Genomic DNA, 14245 nt, shown 5'->3' with positions numbered 1-14245 from the left:
CTGACAATGTCTTAGGAGATTTCCCATTCCCCTACTTCTTCAATGACAAATCCCATGATTTGTCTCTCCTTTCTAGAGCCCTCATTGTAGTTTCTTTCTTGCTCTTGTTGGCTCGTTAAAATTCTCTTTACTTGGGTTCTGAGCCCCTCAGCTGTTGAAAAAGGATTAACTGGACACTGGTGGCTCATCCCTGTAATCCTAGCTATCCAGGAGGCAAAGATCTGAGGATCATGGTTCAAAGCCGGCCCAGGTAGGCAAGTCTATGAGACTCTTATTTCCAACAAACTACCCAGAAAGAAAGCTGGAAGTGGACCTGTGGCTCAAGTGGCAGAGTACTAGCCCTGAGCAAAAGAAGCTCAAAGATAGCACCCAGTCCCTTAGTTCAAACCCCAGGACAAGCAAACTCATACACAAAAAATACATTTTTGTTTATATAACTATATATGCAGATATATGTGAACAAATATTATCTTCTTCCTTTATGCTACTCTGAAACTGCTAAATTAATGTTACAGTCATCTATAGCAAACAGTAGCTGTTAAATAAATTTTGTTCAGTGAAACATTTTATATACTCATTTCACACCTCATAAAAATTTATTTTCTGGGGCTGGGAAGGTGGCTCAGTGGTGGAGCGCTTGCCTTCCATGCATGAGGCCTTGGGTTCAATTCCTCAGCACCACATAAGCAAAAAGAAAAAAGCTGGAAGTGGCATTGTGGCTCAAGTGGTAGAGCGCTAGCCTTGAGCTGAAGAGCTGAGGGACAGTGCCCAGGCCCAGAGTTCAGGCCCCACAACCGGACCCCCCCAAAAAAAAAATGAAAAAAAGAAAAAAGATTATTTTCTGTAAACTGCATTTTGAAAATGGGTTGGAGGGAGATATACCCCAGAGGAACACAAGAAAGATCCCAGAAATAAATTCTTGTAATTTTTCACAAAGGCACCGAGGATACAGCAAGGAGATATGATAGATTCTCCGGTGATGCTACAAATAAAATGGATGTCTGCATGCTAAAGTGTGACATCGGGCCTTACCTTATATAGAAAATACAGATTAAAGAAGGTCCTGTGATTTTCCACAACATGGGTGAAACTGAGGAGCATTGGACAAACGAAACTAGCCAGAAGCACAGAACAAAAAGTTATCGTCTCATTCATTCATATGTGCAATGTAAGAGACAAAATATGGCAAGTCTACAGCATTGAACAATAAAACAGGCTATCAGGAATGGGTACAGGACACAGTGTAGTAGTGTGGGTCGAAGAATCCAGAACAGAAGATATTTAAAATAAAAACTAGAGATCTAATTACATGGAAAGTCTAGGTATTCAGAATGCCAGGTGATTGAAGATTCCTCAACAGATTTTAGCTGCTGTTACCACAAAACATAGAAATGGAGTGAGTAGGGGGGATAGTGGATATGTCCAGTTGTTTCCTCATCTTCCCCTTCAAGACGGCTTTCCCATGTGCACCACAGCTAGACCCGCACCCCGGCCTTGTGCAAGCATCACCTAGCAAGGGACTAACTCAGACACAAAGAGTCTGAGAATTTTTTTAAAAAGTTTTTTTTTAGCTAATTAAGTTTTTTAGGGGAGAGTTGTTCATTTTCAGCACTGACTGTTGACCTTCTGGGACCAGATAATTCCTGTGTGTATGTCGGGGGTGGGGGGTGGGGGGGGATATCTTGTGCATGGAGATGTCGGCACACAATGTCGGCAGGGATTGCCAAATGTCCCCGAGTGGCTAACATCACCGCTGGCTGAGAATCACTGTCTTGGGTGAAGTGATGCGTCAGTGGGGCGTTGTACCTACCCATGGATAACTGACCACGTTTGTCGAGTTCACTGAGGGCAGAGCGGAGCCTCTCACAGTCACAATGACAGTTTTATCATCTAGAGCCAGGACTGGCACAAGTGCTTTCAGTGGTTCCCTGAGCCGCAGACACTCACCTGCTCCAGCTCTCTTCCAGGCCCCCAACCAGCATAAAGCCTTGACCCATCCTCGGCCTTATTAGAAAGCGGCGGTGAAGGTTGTTCTGCTTGGGATGTGGTGCCTTTTCTCTGAGATCTTGTACAGAAGAAGACAGGTCCAAATCTTTGTGCTCTGTAGGTTAGAGATTGTGCTGTGCTTCATATCCTACATTTTCTCTACTTTTAAATTAACTTTTAAACAATAAAAGTCCTGCCAAGTGCCACTGGCTTATGCCTGTAATCCTAGCTACTCAGGAAGCTGAGATCTGAGGATGGTGGTTTGAAGTCAACCTCGGCAGGAAAGTGTGTGTGACTTTTATCTTTAATTAACCAACAAAAAGCCAGAAGTGGAGCTATGACTCAAGTAGTAGAGCACCAGCTTTGAGCACAAAAGCTCAAGGATAGCACCCAGGCCGAGTTTAAGCCCCAGAACTGGCACTAAATAAATAAATACATACATACATGCCCTACTCCTAATTCTCTTAATAAGCACTAAATATTTTGTCATTTGCCAACTCAATATTGTTCCCTTCCCAAAGATAATTATCTGGGGTTCAGAAACCTGTCTGTGTATCTGTGTGTAAGTTCTCCATAAAACAAACAAAAGTTTGAAGTGCTTCAAATCAACTTTTCCAAATACTAGCCAAGCTCTCTAGCACTATAATAAAATTCTTGAAATTGGAAGTTATCCACTACGTTCTTCAAGCCAGTCTACTGATTTCAGCCTCACTCTCATAGAGCTACATTTAAGCTAGACATTTTCTTCTGTCTGAGCAAAGGAGGGTGCTGTACAAATCCCTTCAAAATCACTTTCATTAGTAGAACACGGATCCTTCCATTTGAATCAAGTTGGACTTTTTCCTGATATGTTTACTCATTAGTTTTCAGAAGACTGAACTCACAAACCCAAGTAAGCTCCAAATTGGCCTTTTGCCTATTCCCCGGACTCAACCATTCTCATATTCTAACCCCATCATTCTTATACTAGCATCACATAATATACACGCTATTCCATGAGTATTTTTGGTCATCTTCAAGACTCTTCTATTTTCATTTATTTTCAACAACTCTGACCCTGCCGATATTCTTTGTCTCTGTCTCTGATGAGAGCACATCTCCACCGTATCAGAACCGTAGGAAGTGAGTTGTTGAAGGGAATTGGAAGCCATATAATAGCCCACTCAGGTGTTACTCACCAGAGACTAGGGAAGAAAATAACTGTATTTACCTTCTCAACTCTGTTGACTTTAAGACAACATAAAACCCAGTGGACACTGGTCACATCTAGAGATGTCTGAGAAGGACCTCTTTGGTCCTAACCATCTATGCTGTGGAAGGGTGGGATCAGAGCTGTGGTTCAGAGAGGTATGGCTTCCTCTCCTCAGTAGGGGAGGCTTTGGAGGCCCTTGATGGAGGAGGATGGAGTGTCCATATCCTCATCTCTCCACCTCCACCCGCTCATCTAAACAACGCTGGCCAGGAAGTGGTGTGTCACGAAGCCACCTCCTGACCCTAAGGCTCAGCACACCACCCCTGCCCTTGGGACAGTGCCAAGGCCTCTTTAATTACAGGAAAGGCAGTGTGACCTTGGAGACCTGAGGGCCCAGTGTGACAATTAGAATCAACTCGCTGGCTCTCCAAGTCCACAGTTCTCTCCATTCCCCAAACTCTGTCCAACACTAAAAGCATTGTCAGTACACAGCGTTCCACTTGGCTCATGAAACTTACTCTTGAAATTCCTCCTACTTCCCTCCTTTGATCCTCATCTTCCAAATCCTCCCATCGGAATGAATTCCCTGACTTGCTTGATGGCTATCATGTTTACCACCATCCAAATGTCTTCCTGTTCTGGGCTCTTCATCTAATGCTAGTGCTCATATTCCCTCTCCTGTGCAGCATCAATCCCGCGAAATCTTTCTTTCCTTAATGAAAACTTCGAGGTTTTATAGCTCTCCAACACTCATACTTAATGAATCAATGCTGGGTTTTTGTAACTTGATTTTGTTTGTAATACACTTACACATTCATTCCATGATTACCAATTCATTCCATGATTACTTATGGAAGAACACTGTTCCAAATGTGATGAAAGGTAAAACGAGATTCAAAATTACCTCTATCCAATAAAAAACAGAGGGTGTAGAGGAAATAGCTCTGCTATTACTAGCCTTTTGACCTTGAACGGCTTGGTTGGCATGCTTGAGCCTCAGTTTCCCCACTAGTAAGGGGATGTTAACGTCACAAATCAAGTGTCATGGTGTGATTTGATAACACTGTAGATGAGCTGCTGTGAGTGTGTAGTAGGAGCGCATTGGGCTGGGAATGTGGCTTAGTGGTAGAGTGCTTGCCTAGCATGCATGAAGGCCTGGGTTTGATTCCTCAGTACCACATACACAAAAAAAAGCCAGAAGTGGGATTGTGGATCAGAGTACTAGCCTTAAGCACAGAGAGGCTCAGGGACAGTGCTCAAGCTCTGAGTTCAAGCCCCAGGACTGGCAAAAAGACAGTGCATTTTCTTTGCCTGAACAAGGTTCAGGGGAACACAGGCTGGGACTCCAAAGACATTTACTGTCTAAGTAGCCACAGACATAACCTGAAATAACTGCTATCAAATTGTTAAGTTCTAAATTCTCTCCCTTTGGTAGAGTGCCAGTGGCTCACATCTGTAATCCTGACTGCAGGGGTGGCTGATACCAGGACAATATTGGTCCCAGGCCAGCCTGGACTGAAAAGTCTACAGACTTCATCTCAGAGGAAAATGCTGGACATGGTAGCATGCACCAATAATCCCCGCTGTGATGGGATGTCTAAAACAGGTGGACTGTGTTCCAGGCATCTCCAGGCAGAAAGTAAGACCCTATCCTAAAAAAATTAACCAGTGGGGAGGAAGGGGGATTAAATGCCCGTCGAGCAAGCATGCGGTCCTAAATTAAAAATCCAGTACCTCCAACAAGAAAAGAAGATTTTTTCCATTCAATTTGATTTTTTATTGCCTATACTTTTCGTGTCATAGCCAAGATATTGCCCAATCCAGGGTCACAAAGCTTCTCACGTTTTCATCTAAGATATTTATTGTTTCACAGGTGATGTTTATGTATTTGATATGTTTTAAGTTATTTTTGTATATGGCCCAAAATAATGCTATACATTTATTCTTTGTTGTGTGGGTAGCTAGCTTTCCCAAGATCGTTGGTTGAAGAGACTGTCTTTTCTCCAATGAACTGGCTTGATACTCTTTTCCTGTCTCCAACCACCTTCCTTTCTGACTTCGATCTTTTTTTTTCTACTAAGTTCACAGTCTCAAAAGAAGAGAGTTGTCTGTGTATTCTAGTAAGGTTTACATTGAAGTTTCGCAGAAGCACAGATCTCAGCTTCGCACTATATTTGCTATGAGGACTTGGATAAGTTACTTACACCCTTCCAAACTTGTCATCGTGAATCATCAAGGAATGTAACAAAATATAACAAAGTGGTCACCATGCTGTTATAATATTAATGAAGATAATTGATGATATCAAAAAATGTTAAACCAATATTAGTGATTTTAATTGGAATAAAATACGATAGTCAACATTAAGTTTGTTACAGCAATAAGGAAAGGTTATTAACAAAGATACCTTTGCTTTTTAATAGGAAACCATCATATAAGTACCTGGATTGAAACAATAGCAGTGGAGATGTGCATAAATACAGAAATAGGGAGAAATGAGCCCCAAAATAAATTTTCACATAAGGTTAAAGGAGAAATATATGATAAATATTTATGGACATTCTTGCCTCTTTTAATTCGCTTGGTTAACTTTCCTATTTCCATTGTATAACTTTGTCGTGTAGATTTTGTTACAGAGTTTTGCACCTAATGACTTACAGCACGTAGATGTCTTTTCACTTTAAAACTTTTCTTATTGGTCCCACGGTTGTATACTCATTTCTTCTGCATCCTCTTCTGTCTTATAGGAGAAATAGCCTTCCCCATGACCTCCCCCATGATAGAGATCTGCTACAGCTGATGAGCTGCTACTGCCTCTGTTTAGCCCACGCCGAACACATGATTTCACCTTTTGCTTCAAGTGAGTAAATGACATCTATGTCTGAAACTTACATATTCCATGGGAAAAAAAAACTCAACAACTCTGTTCTCAGTTTGCTCATTTGCTCCAAGTATCAGACAGGAGTTACTGCTGTAAGACATCTTTGAAGTCAGCCTGGAGATAGAAAGAACTGTGGTCAGGGCTGGGAAGGTTGCTCAGTGGTAGAGCACTTGCCTTGCATGCATGAGGCCCTGGGTTTGATCCCTCAGCACCACATAAGCAAAAAAGAAAAAAGCCAGAAGTGGCGCTGTGGCTTAAGTGGTAGAGCGCTAGCCTTGAGCTGCAGAGCTGAGGGACAGCGCCCAGGCCGAGTTCAGGCCCCACGACTGGACCCAAAAAAAAAAAAGAAAAAAGAAAAGAAAGAACTGTGGCCAATGTCACAGAAAATTAGAAAAGGAGAACTAAGTCATGCCTTCGCCTTAGGTTACCTGTATGGCACCACATTGGGGTCCGGCTTGGAAAACGTGCCATCATGCAGAATTCCCCAACTCCCAAACCCAAAACAAGGAAGACCCTAAAACCATGAGACCAGCTGAGTGCTATTTCCTAGAGAGCATGGAACATATGTGCTTTATAACCTGAGAGAGAGAGAGCACAGAAAAAAAAATAACTTTACCAATCTGTTGCCTTCTATCCTGAGCGCCTACCTCTCCTTAAAACCTTCCACAGAGCCCCCTTCACATCCTGGTTCCTCAGGGTATAAATCAGAGGATTGAGCATGGGGGTGATTATAGTATAAAAAAGGGCAACAAACTTGCCTTCGTTCTCAGAATAACTGTCCTTCGGTTGGAGGTAAGTGTAGATGGCTGAGCCATAAAACAAAGAAACCACCACAAGGTGAGACCCACAAGTTCCAAAAGCCTTGCTACGCCCAGCCATTGACTTGATCTTCAGCACGGCTCTGCCAATGTGTGCATAGGAGCCTAGAATGAGAGCTGCAGGACAGACCAAGATCACAGCCCGGGCCACAAACATCTTGGCCTCTGTTCCTCCTGTGTCCTCACAAGCCAGCTTTAGGAAGACGGGCATCTCACAGAAGAAGTGATTCAGGTGACGGCCACAGAGAGGCATGGCCATCATCAGCCCTGTCTGAATCAGAGAGTTCACCAGGCCTCCCAGCCAAGAAGCAATGGCCAATGACAAGCAGAGGACGGGGTGCATGATGGTCGTGTAGTGGAGCGGACGGCACACGGCAGCGTAGCGGTCAAAGGCCATCACCACCAGGAGCATGCTCTCAATGGAGCCAAGGGCCAGGACGATGAAGAGCTGGGCCACACAGCCAGCATAGCTGATGGTCTGGTCATGTCCCCGCAGGCTGATGAGAAGCTGGGGCACGGTGCTGGTGGTGTAGCAGAGATCCAGGAAGGAGAGGTGGGAGAGGAAGAAGTACATGGGCGTGCGCAGCCGAAGGTCCAGCTGGGCGAGGATGATGATGGTGGTGTTGCCAAAGAGAGTTAGGGAGTAGAAAATCACAATGTAGATAAAAAGAATGAATTCCAATTGAGGCCAGTCTGAGAAGCCCACCAAAATGAAGCCCCCTCCAAAACTGATGTTAAAAATTCCCATGCCCTTTAACAGCGTGAACTGCAGAAATGCCTCCCAAGAAGAGGGCAGATCAAAACATTGTCTCCATGTTCCTTAAGTACTCCTAAAGTTAAGTACTCCTAAGACACTGATCCTTAATCACAGGTTGAATATGTGTGTGTATTTGCATGCAATTTATTGTGTGTTTGGATAGTTGGTTCTGTTCAGTCCTCTATGATGTTTGCTTCTTTAGACTGCAAATCTGGATGCAATGTGGCCGCCTTTGTTTAAAGCAGGTAGCTCTGCTGCCACTGTGTCCCGGACATTCAGTAACCAGCCCCCTCCATCCTGTAGACCTGATATTTCTATGACTGAAGGCAGAGATGATATTATATTTCCTGTCTCCCAGCACTGAGATCACGACCTGGCACCGTTACGTGGGAACCCCTTTTGAAAGTCTGAGATGCAAAAAGGTAGCATTAGTACTGTACTCTGCTCTCTTTTGCTCTTCTTATTCTACTGCATGCTTTCAAGTAGTTCATTCCAGACTTTCCCCTACTAAGGATCACAAACCTAAGCATCTGTGTTCATCTGCTTCCTTCTGCTCAGTTCATATGGTCAGGGCACCAATCCTTGAAGCCTGCTCACACTGGCAGCTACCATCTGTCACAAAGGACCAAGAAACCTGTAGATCCATTACCTTGGGGAGGAAATCAGTGACAAATACATTCCTGAAGATGACCAAAAGAAATTCCCACCGCCCATTCCTTCACTCACAAAGCTGTGGTCCACACAATGAACTGTTCTCTCCTTTCTAGCCGAGTCTTCTTTGTACTGATTCTTTCTAGGTCTTATTTGGTCATTGAAATTCTTACATGACTTTCTTTCTCTGAGCTGTGAGCTTCTCAACTGTAGAGAGCAGATTGAATAGTTAGACGGACGGACGGACGGACAGATAGATAGATAGATAGATAGATAGATAGATAGATAGATAGATAGATAGATAGATAGATAGATATCTTCTTTATGATACTCAGGAAATGCTAAATTAATTATACTTTCATTATTGGCACATTGTAACTGTTAAATAAATGCCATTCCTTGAAAGATTGGCTCTTCATCTAAATGTCATGAAAATGTATTTCTTCTAAGAAACCTGAAGACAAATTGCTAATACTTGTTCATAAATTATGGAAGGGTAATAGGCATAACACAGTGTACTGAAAATTGGTCTTTTTTGTGGTAAAAAGCCAAATAAGTTCATATAGAAGAATGTCAGAAAGCTAAGAGAGAGAGAGAGAGAGAGACAACAGAAAAAAAAGAAAAGGAAGAAAGGTAGGCAGAAAGAGAGAGAGGAAGGGAGAGAGAAAGGAAAGGAAAGGAAGGAAGGAAGGAGAGAAGGAAGGAAGGAAGGAAGGAAGGAAGGAAGGAAGGAAGGAAGGGGAAAGACAGAGGGAGGGAGGTTTCTCAGGTCTCTGAGTGCTTGAACCAAGCAAGTTACCTCGAGAGCAGTCTACTGACCAACAAAGATGGGCTGCTAAACTGACCATCTTTGCTCAAATCATCCTAGGAACAGGAAAACTTTTAACTACTGTCAGTTATGAAGTCAAATCAACCAGGTGCCAGTGGATCATGCCTATAATCCTAATTACTGAGGAGGCTGAGAGCTGAAGATTGAGGTTCAAAGCCAGCCAGGGCAGGAAAGTCCCTGAGACTCTTATTGCTAATTAACCAGCAAAAAGCCACTTGAGGTACATTTCACATGCTAGCCTTGTACAATAAAGCTAGAAGACAGCGCCCAGGCCCTGAGTGCAAGCCTCAGTACTAATGAGCGCACACGGGCACACACACACACACACACACACACACACACACACACACGTATGCACGCACGCTCAAGAAGTCACATCACCCCAGCTTTCAACATCTTAACTTCTTTAATGGAAAAAAATGAATATTAAAAGCAGTGCTTAAAACAGAAGCCAATTATTAACAAGAACCATGCACCATAGCTTATAAGTGTACCTAACCAGAAACCGGCTCATCATCTCCACACCCCAACAGTGTCCAAACACACCTTACATGTCCTCGGACAGTGTGTCTCAGCCAGTGGTGATTTTAGTTGCCAGAACATTTCACAGACCTGCCCCAGCTCTACCAAGTCCTTAGGCAGCGTAAAACCTTGCAGCGGCTGGGTGCTGGTGGCTCACTCCTGTAATCCTAGCTCCTCGGGAGGCTGAGATCTGAGGATCACAGTTCCAAGCCAGCCCAGGCAGGCAAGTCTGTGAGACTCTTATCTCCAATAAACCACTGAGAAAGCCAGAAGTGGTGCTGTGGCTCTAGTGGTAGAGCGCTTGCCTTGAGCTGAAGAGCTCAGGAATAGCACTCAGACCCAGAGTTCAAGCCCCACGACCAACCAAAAAAACAAACAAAAAACCTTGCAGCATCTCATGAGAAGAAAACAGCAAGCAGGCTGGCCATCCATTTTCCTCAAGTGAAGAGGAAGTTTCAAAATGACAAGTTCTTAAAGATTTCCCAAATCTATCAATTCTAGGAATGGCATAAACGATATTAGGCTGATGTAACTGGTTGCTAATGACACCTTGTTTTATAGGAACCCTCTCTAAATGCTTACAAATGAGCTCTCTGTGTCCTCACGTTGAAATAAAGCAGATTATCCAACTCCTTCTACTGCTTAAATAGTTTGGAGTATTTTTCAAGCTGTTGGCCATAGGCTTGAAGCAAAACTTTGGCAAAATATGCAGAATCAACAGAGAATAAAACCACTGAAAAGCATTCTGCATGAGAAACGCGAGTTTTTCACTGAGTAGGATAGAAAACAAAATGTTAAAAAAAAAAAAAAAACAGATGAGATAGCTTTATATTTATGATTCAATATCTGTCGTGAAGAGAAGATAAAGAACATGCATGATTCTTCTCCAAAGGCCCAAAGTAGGAGCAACTGGCAGAATTTACCCAATTTACAAGGGGATAAATCATGGCTAACTATAAAGAGAATAACTAAAGCAGTCTAAAACGAGACGACCTGGAAAGGATTTCACTTGAACTCTTCCTATCCATGCAAAGGCTAAAGGATCCAGAACATGGTTAAAAGTATTGACTAGAGGGCTGGGAAGGTGGCTCAGTGGTAGAGCGCTTGCCTTGCATGCCTGAGGCCCTGGGTTTGATTCCTCAGCACCACATAAGCAAAAAGAAAAAAGCTGGAAGTGTTGCTGTGGCTCAAGTGGCAGAGCGCTAGCCTTGAGCTGAAGAGCTAAGGGACAGCGCCCAGGCCCAGAGTTCAGGCCCCATTACTGGACCCAAAAAAAAAAAAAGTATTGACTAGAAGACTGGGTTAGTTTTCTGCTCTTAAATTATCCTTTTTTACAATATCACCCCTGCTGTTAATGCCACTAAAAAAAAAAAAAAAACACCAATCATTTGACATCTGCATGTTTGATATTGTTGATTGTTCACATCAACGCAGTTGGTACCTGCATTCATGTCTTTGTATCTCAGTCTGAGTGCTGGGCTCTGTGTTGGTTCATGGCTTCCATAAATCAAATTTTCTGCAGGGCTGTGAATCAACCCTGGGGTCTCCAGTGTGCCAAGTAAGCATTCTACCACGGAACTGTACCCCCAGCTAATAACATTTTTTGAAATCAGATCATGTACTACATCCTTCATACCAGGCTGGTAATTTGATAATCTTGTCTGACTATAATAGAGTCTCATTAGAGCCAGAAAATTTAATTTTCTGTCTGAGTGAAGGAAGAGGCTCTATAGATTTCTTATAAATTGCTTTCATCCATCCTTTAGCTGTAAGCAAATTTCCCTTTCTCCTGTTGTGTTTGTGTGTGTGAGTAACTCCCTCGTTAGTGTTTGGAGGACTGAAGTCACTACTGAACCTAACTCAGCACCAGGTGCACCTTCCACCCATACTGCACCACACAACATCCACGCTAGCCCACAAGTATCCAAGGACATCTTCAAGACTGTTCTCATAAATAGCAATTACACATCAACGTTTTCTAGTATAAAAACAGGAAGGGACAGACAGCCAGGATGCAGTCAGCTTAATTGACATTCAAAACTAAATTAACATGTTGTTTCACTCAGAGTTAAAACAGAGCATCATCTCCAGATAGAAAGGAGTCTGCCTCATTGGATTCCCCCAAGAAATTCTTCTTGATATTGTTTTCAACAGCTCGAGCTCTCCCTGTATTCTGTGCCTCTATGTCTATACCTTACTTGCCATATTAGAGTTATGGTATTGTAGGAACTGAGTTCTGAAAGGGACTTTGAAGCCAGAATAGGCCCTCAGTCAGTACTTACCCAGAGTTCTAGGAAACAATATGACTGCCCTTCCCTCCCTCGGTTCTACTGACTTCAAGGCAATATGAGACCCATTTAACACTGGTGCTGTCTAGAGATGGCTGTGACAGACTTGCTCCTCGGTGGTCCTAACCATCTATGCGGTGGAAGGCTTGGATCAGGTCTATGGTTCAGAGAAGTTATGGCTTCCTTTCTCAGTAGGGGAGAGTTTGGAGGCCCTTCATGGACGAGGATGGAGTATCCTCCTCTCTTTCACCTCCACTCACTCACCTAACCAACTCTGGCCAGGAATTAGTTTGTTATCAAACCACCTCCTGACCCTAAGGCTCAGCACACCAGCTCTGCCCTTGGGACAGTGCCAAGGCCTCTTTAATAACAGGGAAGGAAGAGCTGTTACCCGAGTGTGACCTTGGAGACCTGAGGGCCCCAGTGTGGCAATTAGAATCAACTGACTGGCTCTCCAAGTCCACAGTTCTCCATTCCCCAAGCTCTGCTCAAGCCAACGCAATCTTGTTCTGCATTCTTAGTACACAGCTCTTCATCTGGCTCATGCAACTCAGCCAGGAAAGATTCCTCCTATTTCTCAATGAGCATCAAATTCTCATCTTACCAATACTTCAGTGGGACCAAATTCTGTGCCTTGCTTGGGTGCCTTCACCATCACCCCAACCCAAATGTCTTCCTTCTCTTGGATCTTCATTGGATGCTCATATTCCCTCTTCTGTGTACCATCAATCCAGTTATTTCCTTGGTGAGAAGTTGCATATCTGATATCTGTCACATTCTATACTCCATGTGCCAACATTCTTATTTCCATACCTTGATTTTGTCTATAATAAAGTTCATTTCACAGCTATTTATTGAGCAATGGACACGTTTGCGCGTGAAAAAAAATCAAGGTTAAAAATGATCTCCATCCATAGTGGCATAGATAGAATGGAGGAAATGGCTTTGCTATAGCTCTGTGGCCTTAAAGAGGCTTCTAGGCATGCTTGAGCCTCTGTCTCCCCATCAGTAAGATGATGCCAAAGTGAGTATTGTGTGTCACTGTGTAGATCAATGACACTGAATATGTGGTGCATGATATATAGTCATTCACTGGGCATTACCATTTCTATGACACAATATATGTATTTTTTTTCTGGTCCTGGGGCTTAAACTTGGGGCCTGAGCGCCGTCCCTGAGCCTCTTTCTGCTCAAGACTAGCACTCTACCATTTGAGCCACAACGCCACTTTCTGCTTTCTCTGAGTAGTTTTTGTTAACATAAGGGTCTCACAGACTTTCCTGCCCAGGCTGGCTTCAAACAGTGATTCTCAGATCTCAGCCTCCTGAGAGTTAGGATTACAGGCGTCAGCCAACTGGCACCCAGCTATAACACAGTATTCATTCACTGCCTTTTCCTAACCTGAGCAAAGTGCAGACAATAGAGCCTCAGACTCCAAGGAAGTCCACAGTCTAAGAGAGACAGATGTCACCTTAAATAATTACAGTCAAAAATGGCAGGTTCAGAGAGAACTTACAAAAAATACAAACCTATAGAGAAATCTTTAAAACACTGAAAACCTTCCTTCCCTTAGTGTGTCTCCCATTTGCAATTGTGGGAAGAGGCCACAAAATCCAAGGGAATGGGGAGGGCCTTCTTAGGTTAATGGATCTCTGAAGGGAAAATAGCAGCTGAACCGTAGGTATACAGTGCTTACTATGTGTCAGACCGTGGCCTATGGATGCATCTACTGACCCAATCCATCCTCCGAATAACCTGGGGTGGGAGTTACCATTATCATTCCTGGACTACAAGACACCACACTGACTCCTGTAGCTGTCAAAGTTTGCTGCTGCTGGTTTAACCCAAGCCAGCCAAGTTAGGCTTGTCACTCTCATACGGGCCACCAGGTGGCAGCACTGGTCCATCGGTGAGGCGCATCACCAGCCAGAGCCTGTGACCAGAAGCTGAGGTCAGCAAATGCTTTCAGAACCAAAAAACTCCTTATCCTTACTCAGGCAGCATCTCCATTAGAGTTGTTTACAGACAGAAGCAACAGCAGCCCAGTTCCGCAGCCCAGCGAGGCCCCAGCGACACGGAGGGGAAAGCCACCGACTGGCCTTCTTCTTTACCTTTCTCAGGCCACCATATTGCTCACCCTCCCAGCACCTCCCTGTCCGCAGCTGGCATCTGCACCTGCTCAGGAGTTCCACTCCGTCCACCTGATCAGGCCACTAGGAAGGATCTGGAAGTAAGGAGAAGACGGGCACCCTCCCCCTGCTTAGAGGCAGATTCATTCTTCCTCAAATACTCACTACCTGTAATTCCCATTACTTACTCAG

At 43.8% G+C, this 14245-nt stretch overlaps 1 protein-coding gene across 1 annotated transcript; it reads right to left on the bottom strand.

Annotated features, from left to right (window-relative positions):
• Positions 1 to 6689: 6689 nt before the first annotated feature.
• On the bottom strand, positions 6690 to 7625 carry LOC122115460 (olfactory receptor 10-like). The gene has a single exon (XM_042688946.1). It carries the CDS (start codon positions 7623 to 7625, stop codon positions 6690 to 6692), a length of 936 nt encoding a protein of 311 aa, XP_042544880.1.
• Positions 7626 to 14245: the final 6620 nt, after the last annotated feature.

The sequence above is a fragment of the Dipodomys spectabilis genome, unplaced genomic scaffold, assembly GCF_019054845.1.
Source record: "Dipodomys spectabilis isolate Male_0828 unplaced genomic scaffold, ASM1905484v1 ptg000119l, whole genome shotgun sequence".
Lineage (NCBI taxonomy): Eukaryota > Metazoa > Chordata > Mammalia > Rodentia > Heteromyidae > Dipodomys > Dipodomys spectabilis.
Note: the sequence above shows the minus strand (reverse complement) of the source record. Positions and strands in the feature narration are given on the sequence as shown.

Excerpts from the sequence above, each read along its gene's own strand:
- LOC122115460 (XM_042688946.1), bottom strand. The coding sequence starts at position 7,625 with ATGGGAATTTTTAACATCAGTTTTGGAGGGGGCTTCATTTTGGTGGGC.